General features: G+C 40.8%; 1 protein-coding gene across 3 annotated transcripts; it reads left to right on the top strand.

Annotated features, from left to right (window-relative positions):
• Positions 1 to 2,252: 2,252 nt before the first annotated feature.
• On the top strand, positions 2,253 to 11,861 carry LOC128256380 (uncharacterized). 3 transcript variants are annotated; one of them, XR_008267767.1, is made up of 4 exons: positions 2,253 to 2,500; positions 10,887 to 11,008; positions 11,065 to 11,124; positions 11,201 to 11,861. XR_008267767.1 is itself a non-coding variant. In XM_052986694.1 (4 exons), exons 1-4 carry the CDS (start codon positions 2,328 to 2,330, stop codon positions 11,336 to 11,338), a joined length of 378 nt encoding a protein of 125 aa, XP_052842654.1. In that variant the 5' UTR covers positions 2,253 to 2,327; the 3' UTR covers positions 11,339 to 11,861. The 3 variants fall into 3 exon arrangements, 1 of the variants encoding a protein (XP_052842654.1); XM_052986694.1 differs by having other exon boundaries at positions 2,253 to 2,385; XR_008267766.1 differs by having other exon boundaries at positions 2,257 to 2,428.
• Positions 11,862 to 12,142: the final 281 nt, after the last annotated feature.

The raw sequence follows: 12,142 nt of genomic DNA, 5'->3' as shown, positions 1-12,142 counted from the left end.
AACAATTAATAAACCAAAATCAAAAACAAACTACATGAAGGCGAGCAAATAACAAAGTACTATGGGTCGAGCATGTCTTAAGCTCGTGTAACAAACTACGGACTCTTGACTAATGCCGACGGACATAGAAAAATTAAAAAAAAAAATCGGGGCACCATTGAAGTCAAACAAAGACCACAAATATAATGTTGCAATTCGACAAAACAAATTGAGCCGAAGCATCGGTCAACAAAACATAGCTTGAAATAGTTTGTTGCATAGTCAACTACGCATAAATAACTACACAAAATAAAAATTCCATTAAAAAGGTTTTACAAGATTTTTCCGCAGACCTGTAAAAAAGGAAAGAATATAATAATATTAGGATGTTTCCAGTGAGGGGCATACCTAAACAGTTGTAGGTACAATTCTAGGGTACCTTATAATTAACCTAGGAAAAAAGGCTACCTTTGCCTTACCTAGTTTAAGATTCTTATTTACCTTATGAATTTACTATGTTATAGGTATTTAGGGACTGAAACTGTGTTTATTTATGCAAGATTCAAAAAGATGTTTCCGTTTTAATTAAAAATTTTTCTCCTTTTGCGTTCTTTTTTGCCTTACCTTAATACTTGAAAAATTGTGAAAATATTACCATACTAAAAACTTATTTTGCGCAAATACCTTGTACCTTACCTAGATCCAAAAAACTGTTAATTTTCCCAAGACTGGATGTTATATATATTTTTTTAACGGTATCTCCCGAATGAAATAGACTAGAACTTTAAAATGCATAAAAGTTTGTAACGCAGTGAATGAGACATTTTCGCAGCGCAAGTTTATTGCAAATCGTGAAAGTATATACTGTCACTCTGATTCATGTTAGACCGTAGGTGTTGGACTCTGTGTGTGTTTCGGTCATATCTATCGGTAGACGATTACTGTACCGCAACCAAAACAAGTCGCGGGTACCGGTATTGTTCCGGTTCAAATAAAAATAATATCACTATGGACGACAGTACATGTTGTCACGATGCGCGCCAAGAGCGTGTACATAGAAGACTACTATATATAGCCGTAGAACTGCTATTGATCTGCTGTGATGGTCCGATCGTAGCGAGAACTACACCAATCAAAAGGTATCGCAAAATGAATAAGGATTGCATACCAAAACTTTAGGAAAATTAATTGTTTCAGGAGAAAGTTCGGTGGGTTGGTAAAATATTATCCTTACCCTTATTTTATTCAAAATACGCAACGAATGTCACCAAATTCGATTCTGATGCTCCGTTCAAAAGTTTTTCAAAAATACTTTTTTTTGATATATCTAAAAATACAAAAGTTTTCCTTGTAATTGTCAGTTAAAAAAAATTGTAAAAAAAATTTGTTTTAAAATTCTGGAATAATTTGTTTGGTTGGGCAGGTGGACATAAATAATTTGTTCTATGACTTTTTGAAAAACTAGCTTTGCGGGAAATCGCTAACTTTGACTTTCATACTAATAAAGCTACAGACAAGTGATATATGTCATTAAAACGTTATTCTCAAATGCTAATCACGAAGCCTTAACATAAGTGGTCCAAATAATATAATTTTCAAATTATTTTTTTAATTTTTTTTTCAAGTTTTTAAAAGTTGTTTAAGTCGATTTTTGTTTACTTTTTACGTTTAAAGCCCTTGAGATTCCTCAAGTTTTGGTGTTTAACAAATTTTTCATGAACGTTTTCAAAAGCAACGAAACCGGCTACTTTTCTCAGTTTATAGAAGTTAAAGCTGCTTAGGCAATAATTTTCTCCTAAAAGTATCCACCTCCGATTTAATGAGGAAAATGATATAAAAAAATTGTTTCATGTTAAAGGAAGAAACACTAAAAAATTGTAATATATGATTTTTTTTTAAATTTAAATTTATAACTAATCTTAATTTAAGCTCACTTATTTGAAACCCCACCCAGAAAAAAGTAGAACGAATAATTTTAGCACGAACGTTCCTGAAAATCGGCCGAATAATTCTTAAAAACAGAATAAGTACGGTTCATACTTGATAATAATATTTTAAAATTTTTTTTTAATACACAGAGAAAATATATTTTATAGCTTTAATTCTGATTATAATGTCTATAAATAATAACAGAATTATAAAAAAAACATTTAAATCTATAAATTAAGCATTGTTTCACTAGCAGTCGTACGATTATACGATAATTTTGTACAATCGAGCACATTTGTGTATATCGATACACATCAGTATTATCGGTCGATATCTTCTTTCGGATAATCGATCGCAAAGCTGCCTTACTTTAAAAACGTGAAACGCAAGTAAGAGATCCGCGTCGCAGCGTAAAAACAATGGAGAGAGAATCGCCCAAAAAGCTGGAGGACGCATTGGAAGAAATGGGAATGCAGGGTGTGCTGCATTATTGTGAAACAATAAACTATTAGCAAATGTGGTAACATAAAAGAGAAGCGATGTCGTCAATAAAATTAAAATTCGCGTGAATTAAGTTAACTTACGAATTAAAGTAAAAACAAACATATACTATAATTTACAATAAAACGGAGTAGTCGTTCATGTGTTTATGTGCCTCTTTCCTGATTCCGAAAAAGACAAAATAAAAAGAAAGAAAGAAAAAAGCAACGGTAAAACGTTCGCACGCACACATAACAATGCAAAACATTCTTGTGCCAGTTATCGCGTATTTTTCCAATAAAAACTAGTAAAAATTAGAATTGGTGTTAAATCAGAGTTTATAAAAAATAAATAAAAAGGCTGACGGAAATTTTTACAAGGGCACCTACATACATACATATGTAAGTTAACTAAGTAAGCCGGGCGACGGCAATGACCGATCGTCCGAAGGCTCGCTCCGGCCAAATTGCTGACACAGCGTCTGGCCGGAAGCTCGTGCATAGCCGGCAAGCACTGCCCATTGGAGTGGCCGCTATGAGTCTCTTTTGTGTAGCTTTAAGTTTTAGTTTAGATTTGACTTCATGCAAATAAAGAGCTGCTGCTCATACAATATAACTCCGACAACCGTCGTTAAATCTTTATCATTTGAAAACTGTCTGAGTCTCTAGGCCAGCAGTTAAAGAAGGGCAGTCACCCTTCCTCCATAATCATCGTAACTCATCCTGAGGATTATTCGGCCAGCCGGCCTACAAAGATAGCGGCAAGTCTTACTCCCCGCCCTCCGTGGATCATCTGCAACTGCGAGGGACCACCTAAGGGAACTTCTATTGCCGACGGCAATTCACCGTTGGAAAGCCATCTATATTAATTGTACTACGTGGATCATCTGCAACTGCGAGGGACCACCTGAAGGAGCATCTATTGACGACGACAGCACACCGTTGCGATACTAAAAGATTAATTGGCGCCCACCGTAAATTACCCATTGTTATAAAATTGGGGAACCATGTAAGTGAGCACCTCCATACATATATTTTCCCAATCTGCATTTGTAAAACATTCAAACACACTGCCAGAATACTTTCTGCAGCTCCACATTAATGGTTTCGTGTTAACATTTTAATAAATTAGCATACTAACTAGTTGATTGACAGTTTAATTTGTGTAATTACACGCATATCATAAATGTTTATTATTGTGTATTGTTTGCATAATTATTTTAAATAAATATCCCAAGGCCAAAATATTACCGATATTACGGCCATACATAAAATTATAAACATCATACACCTTAGGCGCAAAGGCGCTGCTGGAAAATAAATAAATTGTGCATTTATTGAATTAATTTTCTTGGCGACGGAAACTGTCTCATATAAATTATAGGATTTAATTCAGCCCTTTTGTGTCATTGTTTTTTTGCTTATACCTAAAAATTCTGTGTATTAGCTTTGCAACAATCTTGGGGTCTTTTTACTGCTTCCTCGACCCGCTCCGGTCCGCGAACCCGACACCGCTCATTCGCGTTTTGACTCTGTTAGCTTCGCCTCTTTGTTTATCATAGCGACAGCTCAGCCGCCACGGTCCCGTTTGAATTTTGTTTATAGCTGCTTAGGCATGCAACTCTTGGGTAATGGAATTTAGCATTGCTATCCATGTCGTTCCTAAGTTATAGGGATCCAAGACAACATAGCGACTCAGAGTCAGACTCGGAGAGGCTCCCTATTACTTCTACACCGAGGCAGGCGGCTACCGGTGCCGATCCCAATACAAACATGGCCATAAACGCAGATCAACTCCAAGCTGTCATCCAGGCGGCCATCGCCAATGCCCTCATAGAAAAGGCTGGTGAGGACCAGCGCAGGGAAAATGAAATGCGCAAAACCATAGAAAACTTAGCTAAGCAGGTGGCAGAGACGCGGGTATCACCCGCTCAAATCGGAACCCCCCAAATAAAAATTTACGAACCCATTGACATTAAAAACAATGTGCAATGCAACGAGCCCCTTGACGCCGTCAAATGCCTTCCCGAATTTACGGGGGCACAAGAAACATATGTCTCTTGGCGGCAAGCGGCAGTAGCCGCATATTATATATTTAAAAATTACATAGATAGCTCACGCCACTATCAGGCGGTTGTAATTATTAGGAGTAAAATAAGAGGCCCTGCCGATGCAGTGCTATCCTCGTTTGGCACTGTATTGAATTTCGATGCAATCATAGACCGCCTCGATTTCACATACAGTGACAAACGTCAGATTCACGTCATCGAGCAGGAGATGGGCACCCTTAGACAGGGAAGCCTCACTCTCCTACAATACTATGACGAGGTTGAGAAAAAGCTCACCTTGCTCACAAATAAAGCCACCATGTCGTACGAAGCATCGGCGGCCAGAATTCTATGCGAAAAATTCCGAGGTGACGCGCTCCGTATATTTATTTCGGGCCTCAAGCGCAGTCTCTCCGATGTCCTTTTCTCGGCAAAGCCGAAAGATATGCCAACTGCATTGGCATTGGCTCAAGAGGTGGAATCAAACCACGAAAGATACACTTTCGCAACATCGTTTGCAAAGAGCCTAGAAGATAGGGATAGAAAGCAATTTCCAAAGGCGCAAGATCGCCAACAAAATTCCTATCAAGCGCACCCTCAAGTAAGCGCGGGCAAAAACCCACACTTCACTAAGCAGCACAAGGCTCAAGTGCACTCCGCTCCGCACAACGACAGGCGTCATGAAAACACGCCAGAGCCCATGGAGGTTGACCCTTCAATGTCTAGGATGCTCAAGCCATCTCAAGCTCCGGCTTATCAAAACAGAAAGCCGGCCGAGTCCGGTCGATCCGGCCCACATAAGAGGCAGAGGGTCAACCACATCGCGCAAGGCGCAGGCGAAATTAATGAACAATACACTGCAGCAGCTTCAAGCGCGGCCCAGGAAATCAATGACGACGCCATTCATGAATATGATTCGGACGCCATTAATTTTTTAGGGGAAAGTCCCTGCTACCTGTCATCAGACGAAGAGTAGCGGGGATAGATATGAAGCTTTTGGTAGACACGGGCGCGGCAAAAAATTTCATCCGTCCATACGAAGGGTTGAAAGGCGTCCGCCCAGTAGAATCGCCATTTACGATACATTCTATCCATGGCGTCACCACCATCACTAAAAAGTGCTTTGTCTCTCTATTTAACTTGAAGGCCACGTTCTTCATATTACCAGATTTGTCTTCCTTCGATGCCATAATTGGCCTTGACCTGTTAAAACAGGCAGGGGCATCGCTGTGTCTAGCTTCCGGCTACCTCAAATGGGGCTCCGAAGCAGAAAAATTGGAATTCCAATCGTGCCCCGACGTCAATTTTACCAACATTGATTTTTCGGACGCACCGCCTCTAGCTAGAGAGGCCTTTATCAAAATGCTTGGCGAACAAAAAAAAGCCTTTGCAAACCCCAACGAGGCCCTACCCTACAACACGTCGGTGGTAGCTACCATCAGGACGGTTAGTGACGAGCCCATTTATGCCAAACTTTACCCATACCCAATGGGGGCAGCGGATTTCGTCAATGGCGAAATCCAAGAGTTGCTAAAAAATGGCATAATACAAAAGTCAAAGTCCCCCTACAATAACCCAATATGGGTAGTAGACAAAAAGGGCACTGACGAAGCGGGCAACCGCAAGATGCGGCTCGTATTAGACTTTCGCAAATTAAACGAGAGGACAATACCTGATCGCTATCCCATGCCGAATATCTCTGTGATACTAGGGAATTTAGGCAAAGCCAAATACTTCACAACGCTTGATTTGAAGTCGGGCTACCATCAGATCAATCTGGCAGAGCGTGACCGTGAAAAAACTTCCTTTTCCGTTAACGGAGGAAAATACGAGTTTCGCCGGCTACCGTTCGGTTTGAAGAATGCGGCCAGCATCTTCCAAAGAACCATCGACGACATACTGCGAGAGCACGTTGGCAAATTTTGCTATGTCTATGTTGATGATGTCATCGTTTTCTCAGAAGACGCAAACGCCCACATTCGGCACGTAAATTGGGTTCTTAAGAGCCTGCACGACGCCAACATGAGGGTGTCAACGCAAAAATCGCGTTTTTTTAAAAAAAGCGTTAGCTTTTTGGGCTTTATCGTCACCAACAATGGTGCCACAACTGACCCAGAAAAAATCAAGGCCATTCAGGAATTCCCCGAACCCAAAAATGTATTCGAGGTGAGATCATTCCTTGGCCTGGCCAGTTATTACCGATGCTTCATCAAAGATTTTGCATCAATAGCTAGGCCCGTCTCTGATATCCTTAAAGGAGAGAATGGAAGTGTCAGCAGGCACAGATCCAGAAATATGCAGGTGCAATTTAGCGAGCAGCAACGACTTGCTTTCCGAAAATTGCGTAACATTCTGGCTTCGGAGGATGTCATCCTCAGATATCCTGATTACAAGAAGGCATTCGATCTAACGACGGATGCCTCGGCAACTGGCATAGGCGCAGTACTATCCCAGGAGGGAAGACCCATAACTATGATATCTAGGACCCTAAAGGACCGAGAGGTTAACTACGCTACTAACGAGCGTGAGCTGTTAGCCATAGTTTGGGCGCTAGCCAAATTACGCCATTACTTATATGCAGTAAAAGATATAAATATCTATACTGATCACCAACCATTGACATTCGCAGTGTCGGAGTCCAATCCGAATGCGAAAATCAAACGATGGAAAGCTCGCATCGACGAGTCCGGCGCTAAAATGTTTTATAAGCCCGGCAAAGAGAATCTCGTCGCGGATGCCCTCTCCAGACAGCAACTTAACGTTGTGGAGGCGGAGGAAGCTTACTCGTGTGCGGCCACTATCCACAGCGAAGTGTCGCTAACACACACCATCGAAACCACGGATAAGCCTTTGAATTGCTTTCAGAACCAGATAACTCTGGGAGAAGCTCGCTTTCCGTCTAAACGCAGCTTCGTGCTCTTCGGAAACAAGAGACGGCATGATATTGACTTCACATGCAAGGAATCACTGCTTGAGGAGCTTGCGGACATTATAGTCCCCAAAGGCGTTAACGCCATTCATTGCGATCTGCACACGCTGGCAATGATACAGGACGAATTGATCCGGCAATTCCCAGCCACCAAGTTCTGGCACTGCAAGAACCGTGTCACAGATATTTTCGCAGTCGCTGAGAGACGAGAAGTCCTCACCACTGAGCATAATAGGGCTCACAGATCCGCACAGGAGAATGTCAAGCAGGTACTTTCGGAATACTATTTCCCAAAAATGGCCAAGTTAGCGAATGAAATTGTCACTAACTGCAAAACCTGCGCTAAAGCAAAATATGACAGGCATCCTAGAAAACACGAACTCGGCGAAACGCCAGTCCCGTCTCATGTGGGAGAAATGCTACACATAGACATTTTCTCCACTGATAAGAAATACTTCCTCACATGCATTGACAAATTTTCCAAATTTGCAATGGTCCAACCAATTCCCTCTAGAACCATAGAGGACCTCAAACCGGCTTTACTACAACTCCTTAACGTTTTTCCTAAAGCCAGAGTCATTTACTGCGACAATGAACCCTCATTGAACTCGCACACCATTCGGACCATGCTAGAGAATCACTTCGGAGTTAGCATCTCAAATGCACCGCCACTCCACAGCGTCTCGAACGGACAAGTGGAGCGATTCCACAGCACTCTAGTGGAGCTTGCCAGATGCCTCAAAATCGACAAAGGCATCAGCGACACTGTAGAGTTGATCTTACTGGCCACGTCTAAGTATAACAAATCTATCCATTCGGTTATCGATAAGAGACCGGCCGACGTGGTAGTCACACAATGTGACCCGCAATGCGATATACAGGATAGGATTAGGCGTGCCCAGGATAAGTTGAGAAGCAGGGAAAATGCATCCCGACAGAACAGAGTGTTCAATGTCGGCGACAAAGTCCTAGTGAAATCCAACAGGAGACTAGGCAACAAGCTTTCACCGTTATGCGAAGAGAAAACTGTGGAAGCGGACATGGGGACCACAGTCCTCATTAAGGGGAGGGTGGTCCACAAGGACAACCTTAAGTAGGCGAAACACAAGCACGTTGTCATTCGCCTAATAATTTTTACAATTTTTTTACATTTTTTATCTCTAGCCACTTGGCATAGGTTTTTATTTGATAATTTTTTATTATGCTTAAATTCGTCATGCTTTGGTGGAGGGCTACCCCGCTAGTTTATAAAACACTACAACAAATCCAAAATTACAGGTTCAAGCTCATACCTCTGCTATTCCTTTTTGCCCTGACATCGGCGCACGTCATGGACTACTCGCAAGCCAAATACATTCCCGTCATTGACGGACGGATTTTGGTATGGGAAGAATTCGCATCCTTGAGGCACTCAGCGAATCTCTCGGAGTATAGGCGCGTGGTGGAGGAAACTGGCGGCATGATTAACATGTTTCCCCAGTCGCACATGCAGAAGCTTTTGAGCGTAGATGTCGCTCACCTGCGTGACCTGCTCGAGTCACTGAGCATCCACCACAGAGTAGCCAGGAGTTTAGACTTCTTGGGAGCGGCGTTAAAAGTAGTGGCGGGAACGCCAGACGCGGAGGACTTCGAAAAAATTAAATTCAACGAATTTCAATTAAATAATGCAAACAATAGGCAAATTAGTATCAATAACAAAGTACAGGAACAAATCAATAAAATTTCCGCCATTGTCAATCAACTCTTGAGGTCAGCTAAAGAGTCCCAAGTCGACACGGGACATCTTTTTGAGATGTTATTAACTCGAAATAGAATGATCACAATGGAGTTGCAGAACCTCATACTTGCAATAGCTCTTGCAAAAGTTAGCATAGTTAGCCCTAGCATATTAGATCATGCAGACCTGGAAAGTGTATGGATGGAAGAGCCCACCGGGACTGCCATCAAAGATGTTTTGTCCGTTGCGTCCGTAAAAATTTTGCAATCCACTAACATTTTGCATTTTATAATTAAGTTTCCTAAAATTAAATTAGAATGTATTAAAATCACCGTTTTCCCCGTGTCACATCACGACACAATGCTCAGGCTGGAGGACAAGGTAATAGCGGATTGTAATGGAGAAATCCTCACGGTAAAAAATTGCTCCATAACACCGGGAGCCACATTTTGCCAACTGGCGCTAAGAAGGTCATGCGCCCAGGAGCTCCACGCTGGAGGCACAGCACATTGCGGCATCCAACACAGTGATTTACATCCCGTCACCTACGTAGATGAAGGCATCCTAATTGTGAACGATCGTCCGGCTCGCGTAAGGGTGGACAATGGCACTTACGTCCATATACGAGGCACACACCTCATCACTTTCACTGAAAGCGCCACGGTTAACGAAACCCGATATGTCAATCATGACGTAGCCCAGAAAAGGGTACCAGGAGTGGCTAGCTCGCCTATCCTGAACATCACCCTGGAGCACAACACACTTAGCCTTCCGTACCTTCACCGCTTGAGTGAGCGTAACCTGGAACACATTAAGAAGTTCGGGGAAGATATCAACGGCTATCGTTCACACCAGATATTGCTGATCGTGGGAGCGATCTGCTGCGCGTTGATCTGCATCGGCCTCACTTATCAGCGAGTCACCCAGGCCAGGAGATCCACGGCCCAACTAAAGGAGGTGATCGCCAAAATAGGGTCGGCCGAGGGCGGCCTTAATTCTGAGGGGGGAGTAGTTAACTAAGTAAGCCGGGCGACGGCAATGACCGATCGTCCGAAGGCTCGCTCCGGCCAAATTGCTGACACAGCGTCTGGCCGGAAGCTCGTGCATAGCCGGCAAGCACTGCCCATTGGAGTGGCCGCTATGAATCTCTTTTGTGTAGCTTTAAGTTTTAGTTTAGATTTGACTTCATGCAAATAAAGAGCTGCTGCTCATACAATATAACTCCGACAACCGTCGTTAAATCTTTATCATTTGAAAACTGTCTGAGTCTCTAGGCCAGCAGTTAAAGAAGGGCAGTCACCCTTCCTCCATAATCATCGTAACTCATCCTGAGGATTATTCGGCCAGCCGGCCTACAAAGATAGCGGCAAGTCTTACTCCCCGCCCTCCGTGGATCATCTGCAACTGCGAGGGACCACCTAAGGGAACTTCTATTGCCGACGGCAATTCACCGTTGGAAAGCCATCTATATTAATTGTACTACGTGGATCATCTGCAACTGCGAGGGACCACCTGAAGGAGCATCTATTGACGACGACAGCACACCGTTGCGATACTAAAAGATTAATTTGTATATATGTGAACGAGCGCTTTACCGTTCCTATTTGTTTTCTATTTCTCTTTTTCGGAACTCAGTGCGGTACAGTTGCTTTGTTTTTCTTAGTAAAAAAAGAAGGAGTCAAAAAGAACTGTAAATTCGCGTGCACACATGTACATGCATACTTTTGCTGTTTTTTTTAGTTCGTGTATTGGTATTTGCTTCTTAGAATAATCACATTAATTGTTTTTATATTAATTGTATACAGAAGCTGGAGTGACTTTGTCACTATTAGAAAGTGTGACAGAGGAGGAGCTAAAGAAAGCAGTTCCCCAATTGGGACTGCGTATGCTGTTCAATCGGGAGCTTACAATTTGGAGAGAAAAAAATGTAAGTTTAATAATAGACATTTTTTAGAGTAGTTTTTAACACAATATTTTATTTAGAAAATTACCAAGGTCAGCGCACGCCAAAACGAAAACGAGACCAATTTTGTGCTCCACAAGGTAATTATTTTTTATAAATTATAATTTTTTTTTTTAATTTTGTATATATAAAATGAACAATTTATTTTTGTTGCAGAGCATTCGTTCGATTATAGAGGCGAAGGAGCATGGTAAAACGTTAATTAATAAAGGGAATCTTGTTGAGGTGGATAGAATCTGGCTGATCAACGCAATAGTTGAGGAAGCCATCAACAATAATTTAATAATTTGTTAAAGGAAAAGTTTTCGAACTGCAACAAAATCCATTTGTATGATATCTTAATTTTTAAAGGAACTCGGTACAAAATCAATTACTACTTAGGTGTAATATTAAGTGACTTTGAGTTATTTAAAATTAATTTCTTTACTGTCTACAACAACGAAGCTTACGTTATATGCCAACAAATTCAAATTACAAACTTTGATATACATTTTCGCGCATACGTAATTGGCTCTGCTATAGAATATTGTATTAGAAAGTTAAGTGAATTCGACACTGCTCCTTTGCATTTATATCATGTAAATAATGATAAAACTCTTGTTTGTATTAAATATGTATAAGCTTCTTAAGACAAATTGTTCTTATGTATGTCAAAATATACAATACAAAAGTTGTACTTTTAAATATTAAGAAGTGAATCAGATATAATACTGAAATACCATTCATTATGAAATTATATTCTTAAGTTAAAAACGTTTTGTACTTAAGAAAAGAATTGTTTATACTTCAAATAAATATTGATTTCTTGAATAAAACATTATTTGCTCTAAAATTAAAAATATTCATTCTTAATTAAAGAGGGTTTGGTTCTTAAAAGAAGAATGGTTTACTCTCCAAATAAGAATATTTGTTTCTTACATGAAAAATAATTCGTTCTTGAAAATAAGAGAATTCACTCTTTAACTACGAATTTTTCTGACTTAAATTAAAACTATTCGTACTTAAATTAAGAACTGTTCGTGCTTAAACGAACGTTTTTTATACTTAATTTGTTCAATTGCACAATTTGAAGACACTTTAATACTTGAATAAAGAATT

This window comes from Drosophila gunungcola (assembly GCF_025200985.1).
Source record: "Drosophila gunungcola strain Sukarami chromosome 2R unlocalized genomic scaffold, Dgunungcola_SK_2 000017F, whole genome shotgun sequence".
Classification (NCBI taxonomy): domain Eukaryota; kingdom Metazoa; phylum Arthropoda; class Insecta; order Diptera; family Drosophilidae; genus Drosophila; species Drosophila gunungcola.
The sequence above is the reverse complement of the archived record's forward strand: the minus strand, read 5'-3'. Positions and strand labels throughout refer to the sequence as shown.

Excerpts from the sequence above, each read along its gene's own strand:
- LOC128256380 (XM_052986694.1), top strand. The coding sequence starts at position 2,328 with ATGGAGAGAGAATCGCCCAAAAAGCTGGAGGACGCATTGGAAGAAATG. Across the intron at positions 2,386-10,886 it reads GGAAGAAATGGGAATGCAGG|AAGCTGGAGTGACTTTGTCA; the intron begins GTGTGCTGCATT and ends AATTGTATACAG. Across the intron at positions 11,009-11,064 it reads CAATTTGGAGAGAAAAAAAT|AAAATTACCAAGGTCAGCGC; the intron begins GTAAGTTTAATA and ends TATTTTATTTAG.